The sequence below is a fragment of the Bombus bifarius genome, unplaced genomic scaffold (assembly GCF_011952205.1).
Source record: "Bombus bifarius isolate JDL3187 unplaced genomic scaffold, Bbif_JDL3187 scf7180000008008, whole genome shotgun sequence".
Lineage (NCBI taxonomy): Eukaryota > Metazoa > Arthropoda > Insecta > Hymenoptera > Apidae > Bombus > Bombus bifarius.
Window position 1 is genome coordinate 3,164,621 of NW_022884386.1, and position 25,143 is coordinate 3,189,763.

The window sequence follows — 25,143 nt, forward strand, 5'->3', positions numbered from 1 at the left end:
AACCATCGATCAAAGCAAGTCAATCAACCAGTAGCTCAGCACCGAGGTCGTATAAAACAAACAGGGGTAGAAGATTTATCGCGGATCTAGCGTCTATCTCGATCGCGTAGATCGTAGTCAACATAAGTTAAGATATATCGTTGTATCGCACTGAATTTCTATCTATAACTTGTTAACGTTCGTCGCGCGTTAATTTTTATCGACGTGAAGTAGGTAATAACAATGGACGAAAAAATAGTATCGTAAGAAATAAATTTCAGAAAAATCTTTTTACATCCTTTCTAAACAATAGCCACTCAAAATAAAAAAAAAAAAAGAAAAACAGTACAACGTTAGATAATCTCGCCATCTAACGTCACGCAATCGTTAAAAAATATATCCTGCTAAAAAAATCCTATTCTACTTTATTCACTGCAGACCCGCTGACGAGACGCGAACGAATACCAACAGCCGGGAACAACCAAGTGCGATCAATACACCAGAATTTACTCTCTGTCGGTGGTGCGTTATAAGGGTAATTTCATGGAAAACGCTTCGTCTGACCACTGTCGGAATTCTCTGTACGCTTGAATCAAGTCTATTTCTCGATACAGGAGAATTTGGCAAACATTGCCAACAGCGACGAGGCAATTGCAAAATTGTAACATCGACTCAATGAAACTTGTAATTACATATGTTGCAATAATAAATAACAGCCGTTCCTTGTACCGACGTTAGTCATACGTTTCTCTGACACGCACATAAAATATACTCCGAGAACACGAAACGAGACATCCAGAAGTATAGAAACGAGTCATACGCGAAATAATATCTACTAGTTTAAATATCTGTTTAGGGTAGTTTCGTTATCTTTTTAAGATCCTTTGACGAACCTGTTTATTATCGAACTTGCTCGTAATTCGTTCAAACGACGAGGCAAGACACCGTCGTTGCGAGAAGCGACAGCAACACGGTGTGTTTTGCGTGCAACGCGGAGGAACGGCGACGCGTAGCGTGAGGAGAGGCAACGCGGGCTCGGCTCGAGGCTGAAAATAGCCGGAGAGCGCCGCTAGCTCGTTCGCTCGCTTCACTCCGCTCGGCATCGTGCTCCGGCAGAACCGCTCGAGCCTCGATACGAATTTCGTCGGTGGGGCCCGACCAAGAAAACGAACGATCCAGCCATCCTGAATCGTTCGACCGAATTAACCCCTGGCTCGATCCAGGTCGATCCGCAAATCGATTTCAGACAAGAGTGAGTGTTATCGTTTTTTTTTTTGTTTTTGGTGTATAGTGTAAAAGGAAGTTTCTTTACGGTTTTCCCTTTCGATTCTCGAGGTGAAACTTCGAGGGCAGTTTTGGTTTCTGATCGATTCGTCTGTTTCGCGATACAGTGAAGTGGCTGAAAAAAAGGCGTGCAGTTTGAAAGTAATGCGGCGTGAATTACCGGTTGCATTGCGGGTACTCGGCAGACCGATCGACCTCGATGCATTTGCATACTGTACGCATGGAGAAGCGTATGCGTGGCTGCGTACGAGTGGACGCGATACGCGCCACAGGCAGCTTTCTCGAAAGTTTGTGCCTGTTTTAATTACAGATACGTACGGCCAGCTTTTCTCTTACCTTTTTCTTTCGCGACGATGTTTCCTACATCGGTGGATGAAACGCTCGATTGCTCGATCGAAGTGATCGATCGCGCACAGAGATAGGTATATTCCGTTTAGATGCACGCGACGATGCTGATCTTCCACGTAGCTCGTGTATATTCTGGCAGCGAATTTCCAAAATTGCGAAACACTCGCACGAATTCGTTCACACGCTCCCATCTCGGTAACAAGGTATATTTTCTCGCTGCTGCTCCGTAAGAATTGTTCAAAGAAATATTTAGCACTAGGACAATATTAATTTATGCTGATTCGTTGCCAATTCGTGGCAACGCGTCGCTGATTTATCGGCGGTCGTTCGTACGCACTCTCGACGATTCCTCTCGGGATCGCGTCTCGCGACTCGCTAATACATCGTCGCGATATCCTTAACCTTCGATTAACATGTTGCCATTTCTAATTCGAGTAGAGGCACGGCCAAGCTCACACGGATCCCTCGCACGTTTCACCGTGTGGTAAATGCATCTATTTCTGCCGGTTGCTGGAAATAGACGCGAGAATGAAACAGGTCCGATTCGAAGCGTGTGTCTGGTCGCGTCAACGTCGTCCACCATCGCGTTTGTTATCGTCGATGATATCGTTTAATTAACCGAGTAATTAAATTCGATTTGTTCGATTGATATTCGGGAACGAATATCGGTCGAGGATGAAGAACTGCTTCAAACTTGATCGAAGGGTTCACACGAAATTGGATTTATTCCGATTCGTGCGCAAATTGGATTTCCACGGATTACTCGTAACCATTTTATGTTTGGTCTTACGTGTCGCGTGTGTATGTTGGTTTATAAATTTGACGCGGTTATTAGAATGGAAGAGTGCAATGGCAAAGGAATTTGTTCCAAGTGAGACGTCAGATCGTTATACCTTAAATTGTACCGGAAGTAATACGGGGGGAAGGGAGGGGGTGGAACAGTTGCTCTAAACTATTTTTACTTAAACCCGTCACCCGTTGGATTTATATCTAAATATACGGACTTCGTTGATGGAAGTTTTCTCCGTTTAATTGACGCACGTTTACGCATCGTCACTACAATTACGTAAATAGTAAAACCGATAATACCGTTAACAACAATGATAGCAACGCTACCGTAATCAACGCCGCAATTAGCAGTGATCGTGTATAGAAATGATAAGCGAAGATTAATAGCGCGTGGATGATTCATTGGAAAAATAATAGACCAAACGATCTGCGATGCATTACGATATTTGCTAAATAATAATAATAAATAATAATGTGTGTATCTAGTTTCAAAATGCACCAGGTAGAAATGTTCTAGGGCACGATAATTACTTCTCTACTTTCCCAATTCAATTAAACGCGGTAAGATCCAGGCAGCCTCCCCTTCTCGCTCAGCCAACTTCTACCTTCTGCGCTTTCCTCCCAACTTTGATCGTTTAAATCAGTGCGTAGGACGCAATACAATTTCCCCTGTTTCTGACTTCTTTTCGAGTAACGGGGTAACCTAATTAATATTTTCGACGAAATACGAAGGATCTTGCAGCTTAGACACGATTCGTGCATTCGCTGTATCAATTGTAAACCCAGTCAAACCTTCCGGTAAATTGCTAATGAATTTCAAAAATATTTCGCGATCTTTCCCATCCTAAGGACGTCTGAAACATTCCATGTCTCTAAACTTCCAAGATTCCGGAACTCGATAAATTCGTGAAATCTATCGAGTCGATCAAGACTGCTGGAGATATAGGGAATTCCCAAACTACTAGCCCCTTTCAACCCACTTAAATCACCGAAATGAGCAGACTGTCCTGACATAAAAGAAAAACAGCAACAAGGGGTGGTGTATACGGGGTATCGTTTTCATTACGACGGAATTTCGAGCATGCGGAATTTGATTGAAGGAAACGGGCGCTTGCGCAGGGGTTGCCGAGGTTCACGCGAGCCACTCTCCGGCCAGTAGTGGCTGATCATTGGTACGCTATCGGAGGTTAGGACGTCGTCGACACCGTGCTGGTGGTGTTGGTGGACATCGTCGGCCAGCGCGTAAACGTTCCGCACCGGCAGCCGTGTGTGTGCCACCGGAAAGGCGAACCATGTCGAATTGTGACCGCGTGTGACCGTTCATCCGCACCCTATTGACTACGAGGCTGGAGACGGTGGACGTGCGTCGCGGAGAACCAGGCCAGACCACGACCGAGAAAAATAACGCGAGGGAGAGGTGAACTGAGCTCGGCGTCAGGCTACGTGAAAACGTACCGACGGGATGGCTGACAGCGAGGGTGGCTCCGAGCAGGATGACGTATCCTTCCTCCGTACGGTGAGTCAAATGTTTATCCGTTACTACATTAAAAATTGATAACGCAATAGGAAAATTTTTCTAGCGATTTATCTTACGATTCCAAAGAGCAATTTAACAGTTGAGCGTGACATGGACCTTTATTATCAAAGGAACGTTTTTTTTTCCTTTTTTTTCTTTTTTGTTGTATTATAGTTTGGTACCCTGCAAACGCTGATCCAACGAGAGAAACGTTCGATGGACATTAAACGATTACGCGATATTTTCACGTAAAAGTCGCGCGCAGAAGAGTCTTCGACTAGCTCGGATCATCACGTGGGAGCGGTCGAAAAGCGCGCGATGTTATTGAAGGATTGGACTCGGCGAAGAAAGAACGCGACATCGTAGAAGGTCGGATATCGTTCAGGCTCGAACGCAATTAGATGGCAAGCGAGTAGGTGACGTTGGGTAAATCCGCTTAAAAGGCGTTTAAAGTTAGCATTCGCGGTGTGAGCGGTGTTTACGGTGCTGTTGTCTTGCATAAAATCGCGATTTTCCGTTGCAAAGGACGAGCACAGGGGGGGGGGAGGAATTCAATGAATCGTGGAAGCACTTAAAGTTCTCGTGTCGAACGACCTTGACCTCGTTCAACCCGCAAGGATCAGGCAGTAACATAGTGACCGAGAGGGTAGCTACAGCCTTGAGCTTCCGTAAGCTGCACGCGCTCGATGCTCGACTCTTTAATACCCGCCTTTAGTAAAAATATATCTCTCTGATGCACGCGGTCCTCTTATCGGGGAATATCGCCGACCAACAACACCGACACGCGTGTCCATCGATTTTTTTTTCTTCCTCCGTGTTTCTCCCTTCCTCTGTTATTTGCCTTTTCCATTTTCTGCAACACGCCGTCGTTGCGCAACGTTCTGGCCTTTTCTACGTATAAAAAACCTGTACATTCGTTCCACAAAGTACAAAGTATGTTTCAGTGCGAATGTATATACGCTCGATCTCGTTTTTCGAACACGAATTCCATGATTCGAATTTCGATACGATGCCTCGATTTTACGATAATACGACTTCTGCAGGTTGCACGCGTTTCGCGTTTCAAACGGCCGTTTCTTGCTTTGGAATACGCGTCACTTTGTTACGTGAGAGCGTTCAAGCTTTCTTCCGGGTATTCTCTTATCCTATCATCAGAATGATATCACGGATACGAAGTAAATCAGACACTTCGTGCATCGTATCGCAAGCTATCTCCTCCGCCGCGAGGAGCATCGTCGCCTCACCCTTTCTGCGAGCTTGTAGTACTTTCGCTTTGAACTTTCCGACATGGAACACCACTTTTTACCAGCCTCGCGAGCCACTGTCGTCACGCGTTTCCCAGGCGTTTTGAAGTACATTTCCAAATAGAAGATGATGAAAGGATTAGACGATAGAATCAACCTTCTACGAGGCTTGCAGACGCATTTGGACTTCCTTCGTCTTCTTCGGGAACGCCTGCGACATCCTCTTCTACTTCCCCTTTCGACAACTGGGTTATCCACGGCTGGATTCGGTTCTTGATGAACAGTCTGTTGCGTTACATTTCTATCAAGAGAACGAACAACGTTGAAATTGCTGCCTTTAAATCTTTAGGAGTTGGCGAATATGTTCATGAAACATAATTCTCTGAAACGCCTGTATCGGCGGTTTTCGATCAGTGATATATACCATAAAGCCTTTATTATCCAAAGATAGTTCTACATGCAAGACATATCGATCTTATTGTTACTGAGTTGTGGTGAACTGGGATATATTTATTTATGAAAAGCATGAAAATCCTCGGTCTACGTCGAAGCTCCTATCGATCACGATTGGTACATGACACATTTTCGTAGCTTTAAAGAACTATTCATGAGTTTATTACGAGTAATATTCGCACGAAAATCGTAAAGTGATCATAAAGCGATCGTGAAATGCTTGCGAATATTTTGCAAGCGTTGTTCGCGAACTATCTTCCATGTCGCGAATATCGTTTACTAGTGAGAACGCTTACCCCGTTACGAACCTAAAATGTTTTGCCTCAAAAAGAAGACCAAATAACATCTAATTCGTAAAATAGCGTTGAGAATTGCTTTTAATTCGAAATATCGTTAAGAGGATCGTTCGTGGAAACTACTCGTGACCCAGAAGTTGCACGGGGGAATCTTTGAAGAATCGCGCATCCGTAAAAGTGGTCGTCCAAGTTCCAAGGTCTCCAAGGAAATTACTATGCCACGAAGAAATACCTTAAACCAGAGGTCTTTTGAAACATGGACCGCTATAACCGACACTAATTACTTTTCTTTGTCGTGTTTCCAAGGTACGAGATGCGTTTGATTAAACGAATCGAAGGAAATTACGTGCTAATGAAATTACACGATATCGCATATCCCCATCCAAAGTGTTAAACGAGTGTAAGTGGCGTTCGTGACTGGGAAGCATAACCGGATATATTTATTCGAAGAGAAACAATGTTATCGATCGCCACCGAATTTCACGTTTTTCACTGATAAAATATACTGCATTTTAGTAAATATGTATCGGCTAAATAAAAAAAAAAAAAAAAAAGAAGAAAGAAAGAAAATGTTTAGGGGCATGCAACGTTATATGGTTGTCATATGTTTTTGGCTGGTGTGCGACGTGTCACAAATCGATTGTCTCAAACGAGAAAATAATATATTTAATATTTCTTTGATCCTTTGAAGTTGAGTTCAACTATATGGGATTGCCGATTCGTTGATTAGGAAATCGTGCGAGAAACAAGTTTATCGTTGGATTCACGACGAAATTTAATCGAGACCGATCTAGTTATAGGAAAGCCAACCTCGTTTTAGAGGAACGATCGTGTCGATTCAGAGATAAATGATTTTAAACACGATTCTAGCCTAGTTTATAGGATCGAACGTGTCTCACCTGTCGTCATTAGGATTTTCATAATCGAATGGTCGATCCATGTTCTATTGCTGTGCCGTTATTATTAAGCTTTACTTGAAAATTTGATTATGTGTGGCCGAAACCTGAAATGTCCAAACGGTTGAAAACATTTGAAGCTTTCATCGGCTAGATTCGCTTAGATAGGAACAGAAGAATCGATAGTGTTATACGTGAATCGAGCATTAATACGATGGAGCTGATTATAACCGAACGTTTCGTTTATCATCGACACGCAAATCGATAATTTCTATCTTTGTTATTAATCCCAGTAAAACCATCGTCTCATCGTTTCACGTCCCGTTTACTTTATCGAGAGCCGATTAATGCGATTAAACGAAATTTATAACGACGCATTCGTTCATCCAGTTTAACGAAGACAAATATACATAATCTTTTCGAAATTATCGCTAGCCTTGCTTGGCACGAGAACGAGTCCGACGTAAATCAATTTTACCCCGCTTCGAGAAAGGACGGAAATAGGAGCGTAATTTCATTCTCCAGTGTTTTCTCTCTTTTCTTTCTCTTCCTTGCACCGTTTTCAATTTCAGAAACTGGTATAAATCGTTTAACGTAATTTCACGAAAATATATCGGACGTACGTAGAATCGCATGGATGTTATCTTTGGCGGTATCCGTCCAATGAAAACGTTCGAGAATGTTGAGATGTCTCGAGAAATATAAAGATGGCTAAAAAAAAGTCATGTCATCGCGCACGATCCGCTGGCTTGTATGTAATGATCGTTAATTAAGTCAACAGCTATTGGCATCGTAGAGCGCCCCTCAAAATTATCGTGCACACTTTTACGATTCGCTTACATTCACTCGTCGCTAACGGCACGAGTGGCGACAAATAGACGATGCTGGCTAATTAAAATTAATACTAAATTGGACCGTTTAAATATGCCGTGCGTCTAGCGGACGAGCCACTTCTAGACTGTCAACTCTCTTCTTTAAGAGCGTCGTGACAGTTAATTTTAGCAATCGACGTTGCATTGTTCCGTATGATCAATACAGCTTGTGTAGGTATCTCTTCATTAAAGATTCCACGTCGAAAAGCGACCGTCCGAGTTAATAACGTGCTTCGTTTCAGCGAGTGCTTGCGTACGAGAACGCAAAGAACGTATCATTAACGATTCGTAACAATTGCTCGTCGGTTTCGTACACAACCACGGGCCAAGTAGCCGATACGAGTAGTTTGGAAAGTGCTGAAAGCACCTCGCTATACAATGAAGATATCGATCGGCAATTAACGACGTAATCGTTCGAATCGAAACGTTTGTTCCTTTTAAACTGTGAAATTATACCTATACGATTGAAGTACGATTCTTAGTACGATGTCATAAATGGATTTGATATACATCTATTACACGTTAGAATAAAATCGCGCCCAATTGTTGAACACTAAAATATAAACCAATCCTTGACCCGCGCTTGCAACACGTTGCAGGTTCGATCGCGGTTGATGTCGCGGAGAGCGGAAATAATTGGTTTATTTGATTCATTATCCGTGTTCGATTGCTTCATTCTCCATAATTGAATGGAACACCGAGAAAAGTCGTGATTATACATAGATCGTAAGCGACCAAAATTCCTATATTGTTGTCCGTAATTTATTGATTCTACCGGAAATTATTCAACGAACAATCGAAATAGAAATTGAGGCAGAGAACATCGTCGATATTCTCATTAAATAAATTTGCAAAGATGTTTGTCTGTTAATTATTCGCGCAGCAATATTCGAATGAAATACCACGAGAAATCACGATTGAAACTTGTAATCAGCCATCGGTGATCCTTAGATTTTATCAGAAATTGCTAACGAACAGCTAAAATAATAATTAAAATGCGAAACGCCATCAACGTTGTCGTTAGACAAATTTGCAAAGGTGTTGGCAGGCCTGAATCGCAAATATACTCGACGGCCAGATGAGACTTGCGTGCCTTTTCGTATAACCCGGTAACACGTTATGTTAATTCACCCTCGAACACGTTTTTCTTATAATACGCCATGACGGCGTTCGTGTCGTACGCGTTGCGTTTGGATATGCGTGCTCCTTTTATCTGCGTGAAAAATATGTAAAGTAACGAAGCAGAACTGCCGTTACTCTTGACGTCGCGCGTACGAATTTTATATGGAGGAACAACACGGAATTTTTGCGAGCGATACGACGCGCCATGACAGGTCGTCGTTGACGATAGAAATAATTGTGTTAGCATATTGCACCATTGGTCGTCGATCGCAGTGATAAAGAGCGACTGTTTAATTGCGTTATCGAGCGTAAAAAGTTTCCACGGGCCGTCGAATATGCTCCAAGACGCTAATTTGAAACTCACGGGCGAATTAGAATCGATCATTCACATCCGTTCGAAACTCTAAATCCGTCCACGACCATAATCTGCCGCTTTAAAAATACTATCGCTATATTTACTTCAAAATTATCAAAGTATTCGATATGACCAGTTCGTATACCTTGCCGTAGAAATTTTCTACATTTGCAACGATAAATTTTGAGTATTTGAATGATTTGTCGTAAAATATATGGATAAAAGTTTGCATTATATATTTTCATATATTTCTGTTTTCAAGTTCCTCAGCAGAAGTTTTATATTTTAATCGTCGATAATTTCAATACTGTTGTTAAAGAATGCAATCCTAAGCGCACCGGCGTGTCGCGTCACTGTTTTATTTCAAATATATAGTACAGATTGTTTAATCAAGTTAGAACTACTTTGAAAATTCTTGTCTGTATATTTTCGCCGAATTGCGTTGTACATTGGCGGAATTGCATGATAAAACTCATTCGCGTGAGATATGACTCAGTCGAAGCCACTGTCTTATACCGAAGAATACTACCACTCCTGCCTCTTAAGTAACGCTTAAGCAAGGCTTGCGTAGTAAAAACAGTGAAATCGTTTCCCTGACAATTCGCTTTGAAAGTCTTGAGAAGCGTTTCCCAGTATGCTTGTATAAAACCAGCGTCGAACATTCCTGAGACAGTCCAAATTGGTTCTGGCACTGTGCGTAACATCTGCCGTTTGGCTCACATCATATTTTAGCGTTTCGCAAAGGTCGTCGTTGGTTCTCGTGTTTCTAATGCATCAATGAATCATTTTTTAAACACAACACCTCTTTCTCTCACTACGTTACCATTTTTTATATATTTATTAAATAAATGAACATTTCGAAGACTGCGTTATTTCAAAAGAATTATCAAAGTTTCTATTATATAACAGTTATGCAATGCTACGGGAATTAAAGACAGATCGGCGTTTGTTAGTACTATATATTAGTTATTTCGAAAACTGAGAATTTCGAAAATTACATTATTGCAACGAAATATCATCAAAATGTATATAACATCGTTGTATATAGTATGTACACGATGCCATGGAAATTAAAAACAGATCAGCGTTTGCTAGTACTGTTTCGTGTTTCGAATAATTAGACGAAAAATGATAAAAGAAAAATTGAATTCAACGATGGATCGAAATTGTAGGAGGACATGGTATGTCTGTCCTGTACCGCAACTGGTGAAAGGGTTTGCCTCGCAGCTGAGGGATTTGGTAATCGACACTGTTTCCTCGAGAATATCGCAGACAAGGTAGAATTTTTAATTAATTCGATTGTTGTATTTCGTTACGATTGCTGACAAAGTTGAGCCAAATAAATGTAGAAATTTAATATTGACCATTTTATTTACAATTGCAGAACATACCACCTGACCTGTCGCAATGCGTATTCGTAATAGAACAAGCTCTGTCGGTGAGAGCTCTGCAGGAATTGGTAACCGCCGCCGGTTCCGAGACGGTAACGTACCACTTCTTTATCATCCTTCATCGTACGATGATCCTCGTGTGTCACTGACACGATCGTTCGAATGTTACGTTGTCGAAGCAACTGTTTCTTTTCTAATTTTCTAATCCTCCACACCGTGATATTTTTTCGTTTTCCTGTGCAGGCGTTCTCGTCATATATATTCGCCGTATCTACTTTTTGTTCGATAACTGTGACAACAAATAGTTGCAGTATGTTTAATCCGTACGATAAACAAGACTCTCCTCTGCATCGTGCGTAAATCGATTGGTCGACGTGAATGACCTCTGTACTTAAATCACCTGCATAGGAGTGGGCCATAAAATCCATTTGATCTCATGTATCGTATACAGGAGAGATTAATCAGTATCATTTATCCATATTTTTGTAAAATTGTACCAACTAAACTGAACGATGCACTTAGAAAGTAGATACCTGCGATTTTGCGAACCTATCCACGTTGTTTTTGATAGACTGCGAATTAAATTACGTTTGAATCGCTGTTCTTTCCGTACCTTTTTTATTCCTCGATAAGACACAACGAAATAATTTTCTGAATGCATCCGCACGTTTCCTTATCCAATAAGTGTGGCATGCGTCCATGTAGCCGTGTAACACGTCTCAAGTTGTCTTTCATTTGTCCGTATTTGTTTTTACGTCCCATGTTTATGTCCAATTTTTGTTACGTCGATGCGTTGCACCTCACCGCAAAACGAGAATTTCATGCAAAACATTTTTACCTATCGACCGACATTGTAAGCGTGTTGACCGAATTTTTCTTTCTACTATTCTTTCTCTATCTATTCACGATTGACAAAGCGAAAGGATGAGATTTACAACATCTGTGTTTCTGTTTGCAGCAGCAAGAAAATTTAGTAAGTATACCTTCCGTATCGCTCTAAGACACCGTTTACGTTTACGTTTACGTTTACGTTTACGTTCATGCTTGTGAGTAACGTCATTTGCTTGCACCGATCTTTTCATTCTTTCTCTTTTCTCTTCCATTTGGTTATTCTTTTCTTTCCTCCTCGTTGAAATTTCTTTCTTCAATTATGCATCTTTCTATCTTATGTTTAAATACTGACACAGTTACGTTGTGCTTGTATGCTGATCGCGCCAATTTCTATGACTGCGTACTTTTCTCTTTTACATTCAATTAACATACAATCAATTTACGCATTTATTTTTTCGATCGTACGAGCATGAATACATGCCTGCCATTGACATTCATTCGTTAACAATCATTATTTATGGCCTTCTCTTATCGGTATGCTTGTGTACTTATTTTATGTTTTTTTTTTTCTCTCTCTCTTTAATCCATTTTTGACCTACGTGTATCTCAGGCTTCCTACATGTTTCATCTAATCGCTAGAATATCGTTCCGTAATTTTAGGGGAAGGGCACTGGATCTGGACACAGAACGTTATTGTATGGCAACGCTATTTTACTGAGGCATCAAAACAGCGACATGGTAAACAATTGCATCTTTTTTCGCACATAATTGATAAACGTATCATCGTTCGATCGTCATTTTCACAAGAACTGACTGTTTCGTTTACAGTATTTGGCGTGTTTATCGACCAGCTCGTCCAACGACAAGTTGGCTTTCGACGTAGGTCTGCAACAGCATTCTCAAGGTTAGCCGAAGGAACGCGATCGAATTAATATCAACTAATATCAATTCCTGTCGTGTTTACGTGTACGTAATACGATTGATCATTTAGGTGAGGCGTGTTGGTGGACTGTGCATCCAGCATCGAAGCAGAGATCAGAGGGTGAGAAGGTTCGAGTCGGTGATGACCTTATTCTGGTATCTGTGGCCACTGAGAGATACTTGGTAAGCAACACAAACAGAAAACAATAATATTTTCCAGTAATATTCCCAATAGCTTCGTTCACAATGATATTTGTTAAGCATCGCACTCAAATAAACAAATATTTTGTTGTCTCACCGTGAGTTCATTAGAATGCGCACTATCTTGAAAATTAATCTCGTCCACATTTATCTAGCACACAACAAAAGAGAACGACTTATCCGTGGTTAACGCCTCGTTCCACGTAACCCACTGGTCGGTACAACCTTACGGCACTGGAATCAGCCGGATGAAATACGTTGGTTACGTATTTGGCGGTGACGTTCTACGATTTTTTCACGGTGGCGACGAATGCCTCACTATACCGTCAACATGGGGCACAACACCGAGTCAAAAGTAAGTGTTAAAAAATTCAACCCCTTCCTCTATCCCTTTGGACTAGCAAAACTGTATGCAGCAAAATAACTATTTTTATGCAAGTTCATATTTTTGTAAACAGAACCGAACAAAAGATGTAGATTGAACGTAAATATGTTTCATCCACCGAGCGTCATAACAAATACTATCGAACGTTTTATATATTTTTGCATATAGTATACATTCTAACTTGCGTCTTTAAATATCTCATAATGTACAATCCAATTACGGTTCACACCATCGTATTGTTGCATTCATTGTTTGAAGAAAAATCCTTCTCGAGAAAGTTAATTACAACTTGTTATTTATTTATTTTCGAAATCTTCGCGTTCATTCCACTAGAGATAATCGTTTCTATAGATAATTCGATTAGCACAGCTGAAGCTAGATATGGCTTCTAGTAGTTAATATATTGCTTACAGTATAGTGGTGTACGAGGGAGGCAGCGTAATGAGTCAAGCTCGATCTCTATGGAGACTGGAGCTGGCAAGAACTAAATGGGCCGGTGGTTTTATCAACTGGCTGCATCCGATGAGGATCAGACACTTGACAACTGGACGTTACCTTGGTGTCAAAGAAAACAACGAACTGTACCTGGTCGATAGGTAGATATCTATTAATAGGTTTTAATAGAAAAGTTCAAAGGTCAAGTGGGACATTGTGCCAATAATCGTAAGTTACATAATTATGTTCTGTGTTTGAAGAAACGAGGCAACGACCGAGACTTCAACGTTTTGGTTACGGCAAGAGAAGGATGATCAGAAGATCATTCTCGAGGATAAGGACCTCGAAGTTATCGGTACACCCATCATCAAGTATGGTGACTCGACTGTTATCATGCAGCACGCTACTACTTGCCTCTGGGTCTCGTACAAGGTATACATTAATAACAATTTATACGTAGGATTCTTATATTCAAGCAAGTGAATCATTTAAACGAAGAAGTAAAGATGCACATCTGCACAAAACTCTTAGGACAGTTTAATAATTTATAAAAGCTGATCTTTATATATATCTTAAAATATATACAAATATGAAACATATAAAATGTCCAAACTAAAACGTTTATTACTATATTTACTAAACGTAAGAAGTCTATCCATACATAAATTCCAAATTCATATGCATCCTCTTTTTTATTTTTTACACTCATAACTCCTAACTATTGAGATAACTCATCTTGATGTACGTACACGCATTTACACTCAAAGTACATATATATTATTCGTTGAGGTGGATTAAACTTGACTTTGATTGACTTTGATTTATATCATAGTCGTACGAGACGAAGAAAAAGGGTGTGGGCAAAGTGGAGGAGAAGCAAGCCGTCCTTCACGAAGAAGGAAAGATGGACGATGGTTTGGACTTCTCTCGGTCTCAAGAGGAAGAGTCCCGGACAGCTCGTGTGATACGAAAGTGCAGCAGTCTGTTCACCCAGTTCATCACGTGAGTGTCTATCGTTCGATCGATACTGTAATTTCTCCACATTAAAGTATGCAATTAAAAATGGTAGAGGCTTGGATGGAAGCGTACAGAGCCGTTACAAACCGAATGATAAATTAACGTGGACAGGCAGATCGCTAAAAGGACCGAATATGTTTTAGAGGCCTAGAGACGCTGCAAGTAGATAGAAGAGCGTCTATGTTCTTCCAAAATGTGAATCTGAACGAAATGGTGATGTGTCTGGAAGACTTGATTAATTATTTTGCTCAACCCGAAGACGACATGGGTAAGCAAACTATTATGATCGCAGAAACGCTATTATTACAGTAGATTGACGTACTCTAACGATTTATGTAGAGCACGAAGAGAAACAAAACAGATTCCGCGCTCTGAGAAATCGTCAAGACCTGTTTCAAGAAGAGGGTATATTGAACTTGATACTCGAAGCCATCGACAAGATCAACGTGATTACGTCACAAGGTTTCCTCGTGGCACTTTCGGGAGACGAGAGTGGTCAAGCTTGGGATCAAATATCAGGATACCTGTATCAACTATTGGCAGCTATTATCAAAGGAAATCACACAAACTGCGCGCAATTTGCTAACAGCAATCGTTTGAACTGGTTGTTCAGTCGACTCGGATCGCAGGCTTCCAGCGAAGGCACTGGAATGTTGGACGTGCTTCATTGCGTTCTTATCGACTCGCCCGAAGCTTTAAACATGATGAGGGTAAGCGTTATAACGAGTTAAACGTACGATAAAATACTTGAAATCCTACAATCTCGATGAACTTCCATATCTTCACAGGACGAGCACATTAAAGTCATCATTTCCTTGTTGGAGAAACACGGAAGAGATCCAAAAGTCTTGGACGTACTTTGCTCGCTGTGCGTGGGTAACGGTGTGGCTGTTCGATCTTCGCAGAACAATATCTGTGACTTCTTGCTGCCAGGAAAAAATCTCCTTCTTCAAACGCAACTGGTCGATCACGTGGCTAGCGTTAGACCGAACATATTCGTCGGTAGAGTCGAGAACTCGGCGCTTTATCAGAAGTGGTACTTCGAAGTCACCGTCGACCACATCGAACAGACCACGCACATGATGCCGCATTTGAGAATAGGATGGGCGAACACCGCTGGGTAAGTTAATAAAAGACAGACCATTGGGTCGTGTTATTGGCATTCACTGATAGTGAAAATCATTTCAAATCGTCTCATCGATACTCGTGGTCCTTTTAAGGCTGTGTAGGTTTTATCAAATATCAACTCGAGGTCATTTCAGCGAATTCGCTTCTTTGATGCCAACTAAATGTATCAAAGTTACACAAAATATCATTACGTCATTGATACTTAAGATAATCTTAAGGTTGTTTTATAGCTGCCGAACTTATGAACGAATCGCTCAACGTCGCTAAGAAAATAATTCAACCAATAAAATTACCCATACGTATAACTGCGCTTATTTTACGGGAAAAGAAATACACATAGAGTTTCAATGGAGAATTCTTCAATCTGATTTAACACTTATTTATTTCTTTCTGCGAAGGTACATGCCATACCCCGGTGGTGGCGAGAAATGGGGTGGAAACGGTGTTGGCGACGACCTCTATTCATTCGGTTTCGACGGTGCACATCTATGGACCGGTGGTAGAAAAACTCAAGTTGTTCAGAATGTCACGGAACCTTACATCAGAAAGAGCGACGTGATCGGATGTGCATTGGATCTCACAGTGCCCATAATCACTTTCACCTTCAACGGAGCACCTATCATGGGATCCTTCCGAAATTTCAACCTCGATGGCATGTTCTTCCCCGCAATCAGCTGCTCGTCCAAACTATCCTGTAGATTCCTGTTAGGCGGTGATCACGGCCGACTCAAGTTTCAACCGCCAGAAGAATTCTCACCTTTGGTGGAAAGCTTATTACCACAGCAAATTCTATCTTTGGATCCCTGTTTCTACTTTGGAAACATGAACAAGGTGGTCCTAGCTGGCCCATGGTTGGTCGAGGACGACACGGCTTTCGTCCCAGCTCCAGTCGACACATCTATGATCAATTTACCATCTTACGTCGAGCAAATCAGAGATAAACTAGCTGAGAATATCCACGAGATGTGGGCGATGAATAAAATCGAAGCTGGTTGGATATATGGAGAACATAGGGACGATATGAGAAAGATTCATCCATGTATCGTTCAGTTTGAACGATTACCAGCTGCAGAAAAACGTTACGACACTCAGTTGGCAGTGCAAACACTGAAGACTATTCTAGCCTTGGGATATTATATCACGATGGATAAACCACCCTCTAGAATAAAGACTCTGAGGCTTCCAAATGAACCCTTCCTGCAAAGCAGCGGATATAAACCAGCACCACTCGATCTTAGCGCCATTACACTCACGCCAAAGATGGAAGAACTGGTAGACCAGCTTGCAGAGAATACTCATAATTTGTGGGCAAAGGAAAGGATTAGTCAGGGATGGACTTATGGTCTGAACGAGGATTCTGAGATGAGAAGGAGCCCCCATTTGGTACCCTACCCGAAGGTGGACGAAGCGATCAAGAAAGCTAATCGTGACACCGCCAGTGAAACTGTGAGGACACTTTTGGTTTATGGATACATGTTGGAACCACCTACTGGAGAACAACACGAAGGTGAAAGATATTGAAATATTGGCAAATCCTGTTTTATTTTAGAGTAGTCTAATAATAGAATTTTCATAATCGAGATTTCCGAGCGTGGGTCGTGTTCTTGAGAAAAAGATATGTTCCGATGTTTTGCCAGAATTTCAGTTAGCTTCGTTAGCAACGTCAGTCTTTATTTTGGAAATTTTGCAATACCAAATCGTGAAAATCTCAAATCTCCGATCGACCTAATAGTAAAATAAAATCTTATTAAATTATTTACCTCCATACGTTTGTTCCCACAGCGCTACTGTTGGAAGCCAACAGGTTACGACAACTATACTTTAGGACATATCGCGTTGAGAAACACTACGCAGTCAGTAGCGGAAAGTGGTACTTCGAGTTCGAGGTGCTGACAGCTGGCCCTATGCGAGTCGGTTGGGCAAAAGCTGACTGCTCTCCCGGGAATATGCTGGGAAGCGACGAATCCACTTGGGCTTTTGACGGCTATAACGTAAGTGTTCCTTGATTCAATCCAATAGATTTTCAAGCTCGAGCAATTTGTTATTAAAGACACTGAACTCGCGTAAACGAAAAAATAAAAGAATAAAATTCACGTACGTCGAATTATGCATCGCAGATAAATTTGTTCGAATGGTTTCGACAATGTTCACGGTAAGGATAGATGTTTGTCCATGAAATAGATTCTAAATGCATCATAAGCTGACAGGCCATAAATAATTGATACCAATCGTAAATATCAGGTAACTAAAGTACACGCCGGTATCCACGAGTCATTTGGTCACAGATATCAAGTGGGCGACGTAGTTGGATGTTTCATTGACGTCGCAGACCGAACGATCAGTAAGACTCCAATTTTTCCAATAATTCGATCTGCAGGCCCACCATTTTTTGAGTTTTCTCGTCACTACTGTTGTCTTTGTCTCTATATGTTCTTTTTCATGTTGACTTGGTTGTTTTTTCTGCGTTTCCTTGTCCGAAGATCGAACGAAATTGATTTGGGGATTTCGTTCGAGAAGTGTGGCTTGACGTTCATTAGCGAACGCGAAGGAATCCGCGAGCAACATTATATCTCTATAATATATCTATCAAGTGTACATCATTTGCTGTGTCTCCTACGTATTGCCTTTGTTCGAATCTCAGTCTCGCGCGGACATACAAATATACATATATAAATAGATACGTAATATACGACGAAACGTACATGCAAATTATATCGATATTAAGCGTGTTTAATCGTAAGGTAGATGTGTCATGGATCGCGTACAAATCACCAACGGAGATTTTGAATTGGTGAAATTTTATTTTAAAGGAGGAAAAAGTATACTCGGGCACAGCCGAGACATTTGGCAAACAATGGCAGGTTGGAGACGTTGTCGGGGTTTTCCTGGATCTAATTGACCGAACAATTAGTAAGACGGAATCTTTCAAGCGAACGCTTCAGCTGCCATTTCAAGCTATACATATATATAATTTGATTCAAGAGATAGATTACTGGATACAGAAAAACGTGTTTTTAAATACAAAAGTTTATTGTCGAACAAATAACCTACGTTCGTTTGTTTTTTTATCGTATATCTTTCGCTTATTTTCTGCATTGTTGTATACACGGTATTTCGTACAGTTTGGATGAGTGTCATTTGCTTAATCAATCAAACTTTGCAACATCATACGGCAAAGAAAGCATATGTATTCCACAAAGTCATTAATGCGGATTATTGCCTCACCTTGTCACATCATCACGACAACGTATTCGTATATATCAAATTTTCATTCATTTACAACCGAAGCTATACATTCTAATCATACACAGTCGATTAGCATCATGTGTGTCCTTGTATTCTTTCCGTATCCAGTACTCTACTCAATTAATATTGTAAATAACAGCTACAAAGCTTTCATATTCCATACGATTCATGTTTGCTAACTACTATAACAAAGGGTGGTCCTAAATTTTGGTATCGCAAAATAATTTTGAATAGGCTTTGTAAAGAAGACCGTCGCGGTTCATCGACGATAGAAAATATTGTTTGAACTAAACCAATATGGAGTGCCCTTCTATCTCTTCATTACGACATTTCTGCAAAATTTATTTTTTCATTTTCCAAAGCTAATTTTCTTTGTGATAACGTCATACTATTTTCATGTTTTAATATTTGATATATGCTATGATATTATCAGCCCTATATGCATGTGTAACGCTTATGTCAATTTTCACATTAGCTTCGCATAGTTGTATATAGTCGCATTTTATCTGCGTGTTTTATCTTTATAGCCGCTGCTAGTCGATTACGTAAAGCTTCGTTAACTTTCAACTTGCTAGTCGCACTAATGGATTACTCCTTTTACTTGACCCCTTTTTTTAAAATTAATTCCTGCCGTGCTGGTAGCAATCCAATATAAATTTATGCGTTTAACCATCAGCACAAACAATCTTTATACAAATATCGAAATATTTAGGCTTTTCTCTAAACGGAGAACTGTTGATGGATGCGCTCGGTGGTGAAACGTCTTTCGCTGACGTGCAGGGTGATTGTTTCGTACCAGCTTTCACGCTTGGTGTTGGACAAAAAGCAAAATTAACTTTCGGACAGGATGTAAATACCTTGAAGTTCTTTACGACCTGCGGTTTGCAAGAGGGATACGAACCGTTCTGTGTGTAAGTAGTACATGTGAATCATAAATCCGTCTTACACGTGGTTGGAAAGATGGCTGGAAGAAACGTGTTTTGGTTGCTTGTCATTCTATTTCGGTCAATAAACAATACTTCATTCTTTTTTTTGGTTAGTGTACAAACAGGTGTACTATTTATCACGGGTGCATTTGGAATTATAACTTTGTTTTTAGACATATGATTTATATAACTACCTGAGTAATCGATACGAGTAATTCTCTAGCGATTATCGTATACGAAAATACGTGTGCCCTATTTTTTAGGCACCCTATTTTATCTTCTCAAAAGGGAAGATGATCCTATTTTATTATACGCCAATTAGATATGCGTTTCCTTCGCTCCTTTCCAATTGCGAATTTTATCGAGTTAAGTAAAATGTCTAGAATCGTGTTCGATATACCAGGAACATGAATCGTCCAGTTACGTATTGGTACACCAAGGATCAACCAATTTTCGAGAACACGGACGATATGGCTGACACGAGGATAGATGTAGCCAGGATTCCAGCGGGTTCCGATACTCCACCATGTTTAAAGATCTCTCATAACACGTTCGAAACTATGGAAAAGGCAAACTGGGAGTTCCTGCGATTATCTTTACCGGTTATTTGCCAATCGACGTTTATTTCGGAAAGTGAGAAACTAAGGAGATGGCAGGAAATCAAAATGCGACAGAATAGACTATTGTCTGAACAAGTGGAGCAGGCTCAACAGGCAGCGCCTTCTGCTCAAATAGAGCAGATCATGAGGTCTGGATTTAGTATGAGCGACATTAAAGGTAAGATCTTCTACGATTAATAAGTTGCATTTATCAGAAATGTAAATACGCAAAAACATACAAAATATCCAAAACGTAACACTCGCTGATAATGTTTAATGGCAAAAACTTGTTTGCTTCGAGGTGCCTGTTCATTATATTTTTTATAAATACACGAATAATTTGTCCAATTCAAACTTCTGAGCGTCTTCAACGAAAACCTTGTTTGTTCCAGGATTACAAAGAAACTATTCGGAGGATGCAGTGGAAGCCGACGAAATGATGAAGGAGTCACCGCTTCCCATGCAAAGAAACAAGCCGTTGAGACCTCCAAGAAAGGGTTCCCTCTATGGGTCACGGGTCGGAAACATGGATAACGCAATTAGCGAGGTTGACATGAATGGATACGGCGATATGAACGGCGACATCAAAGACGATAAGAAGAAACGCGGGCGCTCTCCGTTCCGGTTGGTATAAACACATATTTTAAATCAGTTCTTCTCGGGAAAATAGATTTTGATATTCTAATGTTCCTAGCAAACTTAGCAAAGAAATGGAGGATGCCCCGTAAGTTAAATTGATAAATCTTCCATATCTAAATATTTGCACATGTGAAATTCCTTTTGCGTCTTTGCCATGTGAAGAACACGAATAAACACATAAAGTAGAAACAATAAATTTCCAATGTGTTTCGCAGATTCTTCTCTCGCAAAGCGAAGTCTCCGGACGCGAAATCGAAAACGCCCGAGCCACCAGTACGTTCAGACATTTCTGATAAGAGCACCAAGACTCAATCGATGAACAAAGCAAGTAACCGGCCTCCCCAAATTCGCATATCAAACGTAAAACCATTTATTTATTTATTTATTTGTTTGTCCATTCGTCCAACTACCTGCTGCTGTGATTCTATTGCCATCTTCGTTCAAGCGCCACGAAATAAATGACAAATTCTTTCTATAGACGGACTTGAAAGTAGTGCCACCTCAGATCCCAGAACGCAACGCACCAAAAGCAATGTCTATGTCTGCTCTGAGTGGAAGCGGCGTCGAAGCAATCGGAAATGAGATATTCGATGCAGAATGCTTGAAATTGATGAACGAATACTTCTACGGAGTGAGAATCTTTCCTGGACAGGATCCAACGCACGTTTATGTTGGCTGGGTCACATCCCAGTATCATTTGCATACTAAAGACTTTAATCTGTCTCGCGTGAGGAAGGGCTCTGTAGTTATTACCGATGACTATGATCGTCCTATAGAACAGTAAGTTCAATTTCTCTTCTATTATATATATATATATATATTCAAACAAGACTCATCAAATTAGCACTATGACAGTGTAATGAAATGACGAAAAATTGAAAATCAACAATGTAAAAGATAAATTTATCATTAAGATTTCCTATCAGACACGAAAAATGCGTATTTCCAACTTTCTATAAGAAATAAATGTCGATTAGTTTCGTTATGTACGATGATGTTTATGCAAACACGCTATCAATTTGATCGATTCTATTAAAATTTTATTAATTTCATGGCGTACTAGCAAAACTCTAAGCGTAACTCTATGCATGTATGTCAACGAATGAATCAACTTACTTTACAAGATAACGTATTTTAAATTGTTCTCTTAAATGGAGCAATTTATTGCAGGGTTGATAGACAGAGCTGCTATATGGTAAGAGCGGATGAGCTTTACAACGAAGTAACGCAAGACGCATCCGGCAAGGGAGCTTCTCAAGGAATGTTCGTTGGATGTTTCGTGGATACCGCAACCGGTTGGGTGTCCTTCACTTGCGAGGGAAAGGAAACTAGCCACAAATTCAAGATGGAACCCGATACGAAATTATTCCCTGCCATCTTCGTAGAAGCTACCAGCAAGGAAATACTTCAGATTGAACTTGGAAGAACCTCCACAACGTTACCATTATCCGCTGCTGTGTTACAAAACTCAGAACGTCATGTGATACCACAGTTCCCACCTAGATTGAAGGTTCAATGTCTGAAACCTCACCAATGGGCAAGAGTACCAAATCAATCGCTTCAGGTTCATGCCTTGAAACTGTCTGATATCAGAGGTTGGTCCATGCTGTGCGAGGATGCCATATCAATGTTGGCTTTGCATATCCCTGAAGAGGATAGATGTATCGATATATTGGAGCTTATCGAGATGGATAAGTTACTTAGGTAAATTTTGGAAGTGCGATGTTAATTCTCAGAAGGCAGAGGCTGGATTTGATTTATACAAATATCGATTGCATCCTGTATGCTGTCATTTGGAATTCGGTCACTTACTAACTTTTTGATTAGATATATTTCAATTACAAAATTACAGATAAATCAAACTGCAATGATTGCATGAAAGAATTCGATTTCATAAAGTGACTCTATAAAAAGCAAGCGAATGCTGCTTCTAACTATACTTCGATCTATTTTAAATACTATTACTATTAATATATCGATCAAACATATGGGCAGTATTGTATATGTGTTGTTATTTTACCGAATTACGTACAATTTTATTTTTTAAAGGAATTTCATTGACATATAAGGGTAAAAATTTTTTTGTCTGGACCTTCAGGTTATTGTCATGAAACAAATATTCTATGACAAATATGAGCCTCCGCCAAGTGAGAATTAGACTTTCTTCTATTTATTCGAAGAATTAACATTTATCTATATAATTGTTGCAGCTTCCATGCGCACACTCTGACACTGTACGCAGCTCTATGTTATCAGTCGAATTACAGAGCAGCACACGCTCTATGCCAGCACGTCGATCAAAAACAATTATTGTACGCAATTCGAGCGGAATACATGTCCGGGCCCCTACGACAAGGATTCTACGACTTGCTGATCGCCTTGCATCTCGAGTCACACGCGACTACGATGGAAGTGTGCAAAAATGAATACATAATTCCTTTAGGTAAAGAAACTTTTTCAAAGTAACATCTCTTGAAACAAGAGATCTATTCATAGATACAGTGGTTACAAAAAATGGTTATTTACACATCTCTATATTCCATATCTCTCATTGTATATTTTCCAATGAACTTATTTCTTTTGTCACGTCCTATATTCCATTTTTTAGTGATGTAAAAATGCTACTAAATAACACGACATTCGATAAACTTGTACTTTAATATATTTACTTGTAATTAATTAGTTTGTGAATGCTATAATGAATGCAACCACGTGGAAATATTTTCTGTAACCAATATAGGTAACTTTATAGATATCTAACAATAAGTTTATACGTTTCATAGGCCAAGAACTGAAGGATTTATACGAAAACGAGGAAATGAAGCACAGTCTCAGGTATCTAGAAACCGAGTCGGTTCGTCCTCAAATGAAAATGACAGACATCAGGTAGGTACATTCAATTCAAAATTAGATGTGAACCCCATGACTAATAGGCGACATCAAGGGATATTCCTTCCAGCGATCAAACGATCGAGAACATAAGGAGCCTCTACAGTCCGTACTTCCCTCTGGATGTAGTGCGGGACTACGTGATGACTGCACTGAACGAGGCCGTTGAGGTCAATCAAGTTCACAATCGGGACCCCATTGGTGGCAGCAATGAGAATCTTTTCCTGTATGTAGCCAAATGAATACGTGCACGCCTGGGCTATTCTGCATATTTAATATCTACGTCGACGATACGAAGAAAGAAAATGCTTTCAGGATAACTTGCTTGCTGCCGCAGATTCAGATCCATTCTTGTGCCTCTTATTTACATGATTTTTATTTATTACAGGCCACTTTTGAAACTAGTAGACAGGTTGCTCTTGGTCGGAATGCTCAGGAACGAAGACGTTATGAAGCTTCTGATTATGATTCATCCTGAGACTTGGGATCCGACGTTTGACAAAGGTAAAATATACTTCAGACTTAGGTAAATTTTATTTGAAACGAAGACGAAAGCAAAGATTTGAGATAACAGATCATTTCGAGTATTTGATGGCTGAATAAAATATTTCGAAGAAAAATCATTTGAAAGATCAAATAAACTAATACCGTAATTACTTCAAGATAATATCCAGGCAAATAAGATGATACAGCATCCAAATAATAATTTTTCAAATATTTTATGATATCTCAATGATTCTCTGGCCAACTATATTTTTAATAGAAGCAAAATTTTATCTTCTAAAGACGAAATGTAATGTAAAAATCAATTTACAGAAGGAAAAGACGAGCACAAGAAGGGACTGCTTCACATGAAAATGGCCGAAGGTGCGAAACTACAGATGTGCTATCTTCTTCATCATCTAAACGACATCCAGCTTCGACATCGCGTCGAGTCCATTATCGCATTTAGCCACGACTTCGTCGGTGATCTTCAGTCCGATCAACTTCGGCGTTACATCGAAATCAAACAATCTGACTTACCATCGGCAGTAGCAGCGAAGAAGACAAGAGAATTTCGATGTCCACCTCGTGAACAGATGAATGCGATCTTAAGTTTCAAGAATATGGAATTCGTGGATGACCCTGAGAATAGTCCTTGCGGAGAAGATCTGATAAATCGGATGAATGAATTCCATAACAGTCTCATGTCCTACGTGTCCTTGCACGCCCTGCAGGAAGCTGCGGATGCCGTGGAGGAGGCAGAAGACGCAGTTCAGAAACCTGGCGCCATTAAGAAGCTATTCAACTTTATCAACGCAGTGAAAGAACTCGAAGAGGAACCTAAACCCGAACCTGAACCCGAGAGAAAGACTCCAGAAGGTTGGAATTGTATCACAGT

At 40.3% G+C, this 25,143-nt stretch overlaps 2 protein-coding genes across 12 annotated transcripts in view; one reads left to right on the top strand and one right to left on the bottom strand.

Annotated features, from left to right (window-relative positions):
- Positions 1–1,073: 1,073 nt before the first annotated feature.
- Positions 1,074–25,143, top strand: part of LOC117206696 (ryanodine receptor) — a 42,825-nt gene continuing 18,755 nt past the window's right edge. For 3 of the 11 annotated variants that reach the window (XM_033446245.1, XM_033446247.1, XM_033446250.1), the window contains exons 1-30: positions 1,074–1,231; positions 3,520–3,916; positions 10,327–10,431; positions 10,539–10,637; positions 11,504–11,518; positions 12,037–12,114; positions 12,205–12,280; positions 12,368–12,480; positions 12,654–12,853; positions 13,297–13,479; positions 13,579–13,750; positions 14,151–14,320; positions 14,479–14,603; positions 14,675–15,045; positions 15,124–15,455; positions 15,862–16,970; positions 17,246–17,454; positions 17,705–17,804; positions 19,422–19,620; positions 20,039–20,412; positions 20,627–20,858; positions 20,929–20,958; positions 21,089–21,233; positions 21,352–21,653; positions 22,044–22,577; positions 23,084–23,316; positions 23,657–23,759; positions 23,818–23,988; positions 24,151–24,266; positions 24,579–25,124. In XM_033446245.1, coding sequence (XP_033302136.1) covers positions 3,863–3,916; positions 10,327–10,431; positions 10,539–10,637; positions 11,504–11,518; positions 12,037–12,114; positions 12,205–12,280; positions 12,368–12,480; positions 12,654–12,853; positions 13,297–13,479; positions 13,579–13,750; positions 14,151–14,320; positions 14,479–14,603; positions 14,675–15,045; positions 15,124–15,455; positions 15,862–16,970; positions 17,246–17,454; positions 17,705–17,804; positions 19,422–19,620; positions 20,039–20,412; positions 20,627–20,858; positions 20,929–20,958; positions 21,089–21,233; positions 21,352–21,653; positions 22,044–22,577; positions 23,084–23,316; positions 23,657–23,759; positions 23,818–23,988; positions 24,151–24,266; positions 24,579–25,124 — 6,496 coding nt within the window. In that variant the 5' untranslated portion in view covers positions 1,074–1,231; positions 3,520–3,862. Of the gene's footprint in view, positions 1,232–3,519; positions 3,917–10,326; positions 10,432–10,538; positions 10,638–11,503; positions 11,519–12,036; positions 12,115–12,204; positions 12,281–12,367; positions 12,481–12,653; positions 12,854–13,296; positions 13,480–13,578; positions 13,751–14,150; positions 14,321–14,478; positions 14,604–14,674; positions 15,046–15,123; positions 15,456–15,861; positions 16,971–17,245; positions 17,455–17,704; positions 17,805–18,273; positions 18,374–19,421; positions 19,621–20,038; positions 20,413–20,626; positions 20,859–20,928; positions 20,959–21,088; positions 21,234–21,351; positions 21,654–22,043; positions 22,578–23,083; positions 23,317–23,656; positions 23,760–23,817; positions 23,989–24,150; positions 24,267–24,578; positions 25,125–25,143 lie in introns of all 11 variants that reach the window. The other 8 variants (XM_033446249.1, XM_033446251.1, XM_033446254.1 and 5 more) reach the window with 7 other exon arrangements.
- Positions 4,067–7,511, bottom strand: LOC117206698 (protamine-like). The gene is made up of 2 exons (XM_033446257.1): positions 6,809–7,511; positions 4,067–5,461 (listed from the first exon to the last, which is right to left on the bottom strand). Exons 1-2 carry the CDS (start codon positions 6,847–6,849, stop codon positions 5,125–5,127), a joined length of 378 nt encoding a protein of 125 aa, XP_033302148.1. The 5' UTR covers positions 6,850–7,511; the 3' UTR covers positions 4,067–5,124.

Excerpts from the sequence above, each read along its gene's own strand:
- LOC117206698 (XM_033446257.1), bottom strand. The coding sequence starts at position 6,849 with ATGGATCGACCATTCGATTATGAAAATCCTAATGACGACAG. Across the intron at positions 5,462-6,808 it reads GAAAATCCTAATGACGACAG|AAATGTAACGCAACAGACTG; the intron begins GTGAGACACGTT and ends TTCTCTTGATAG.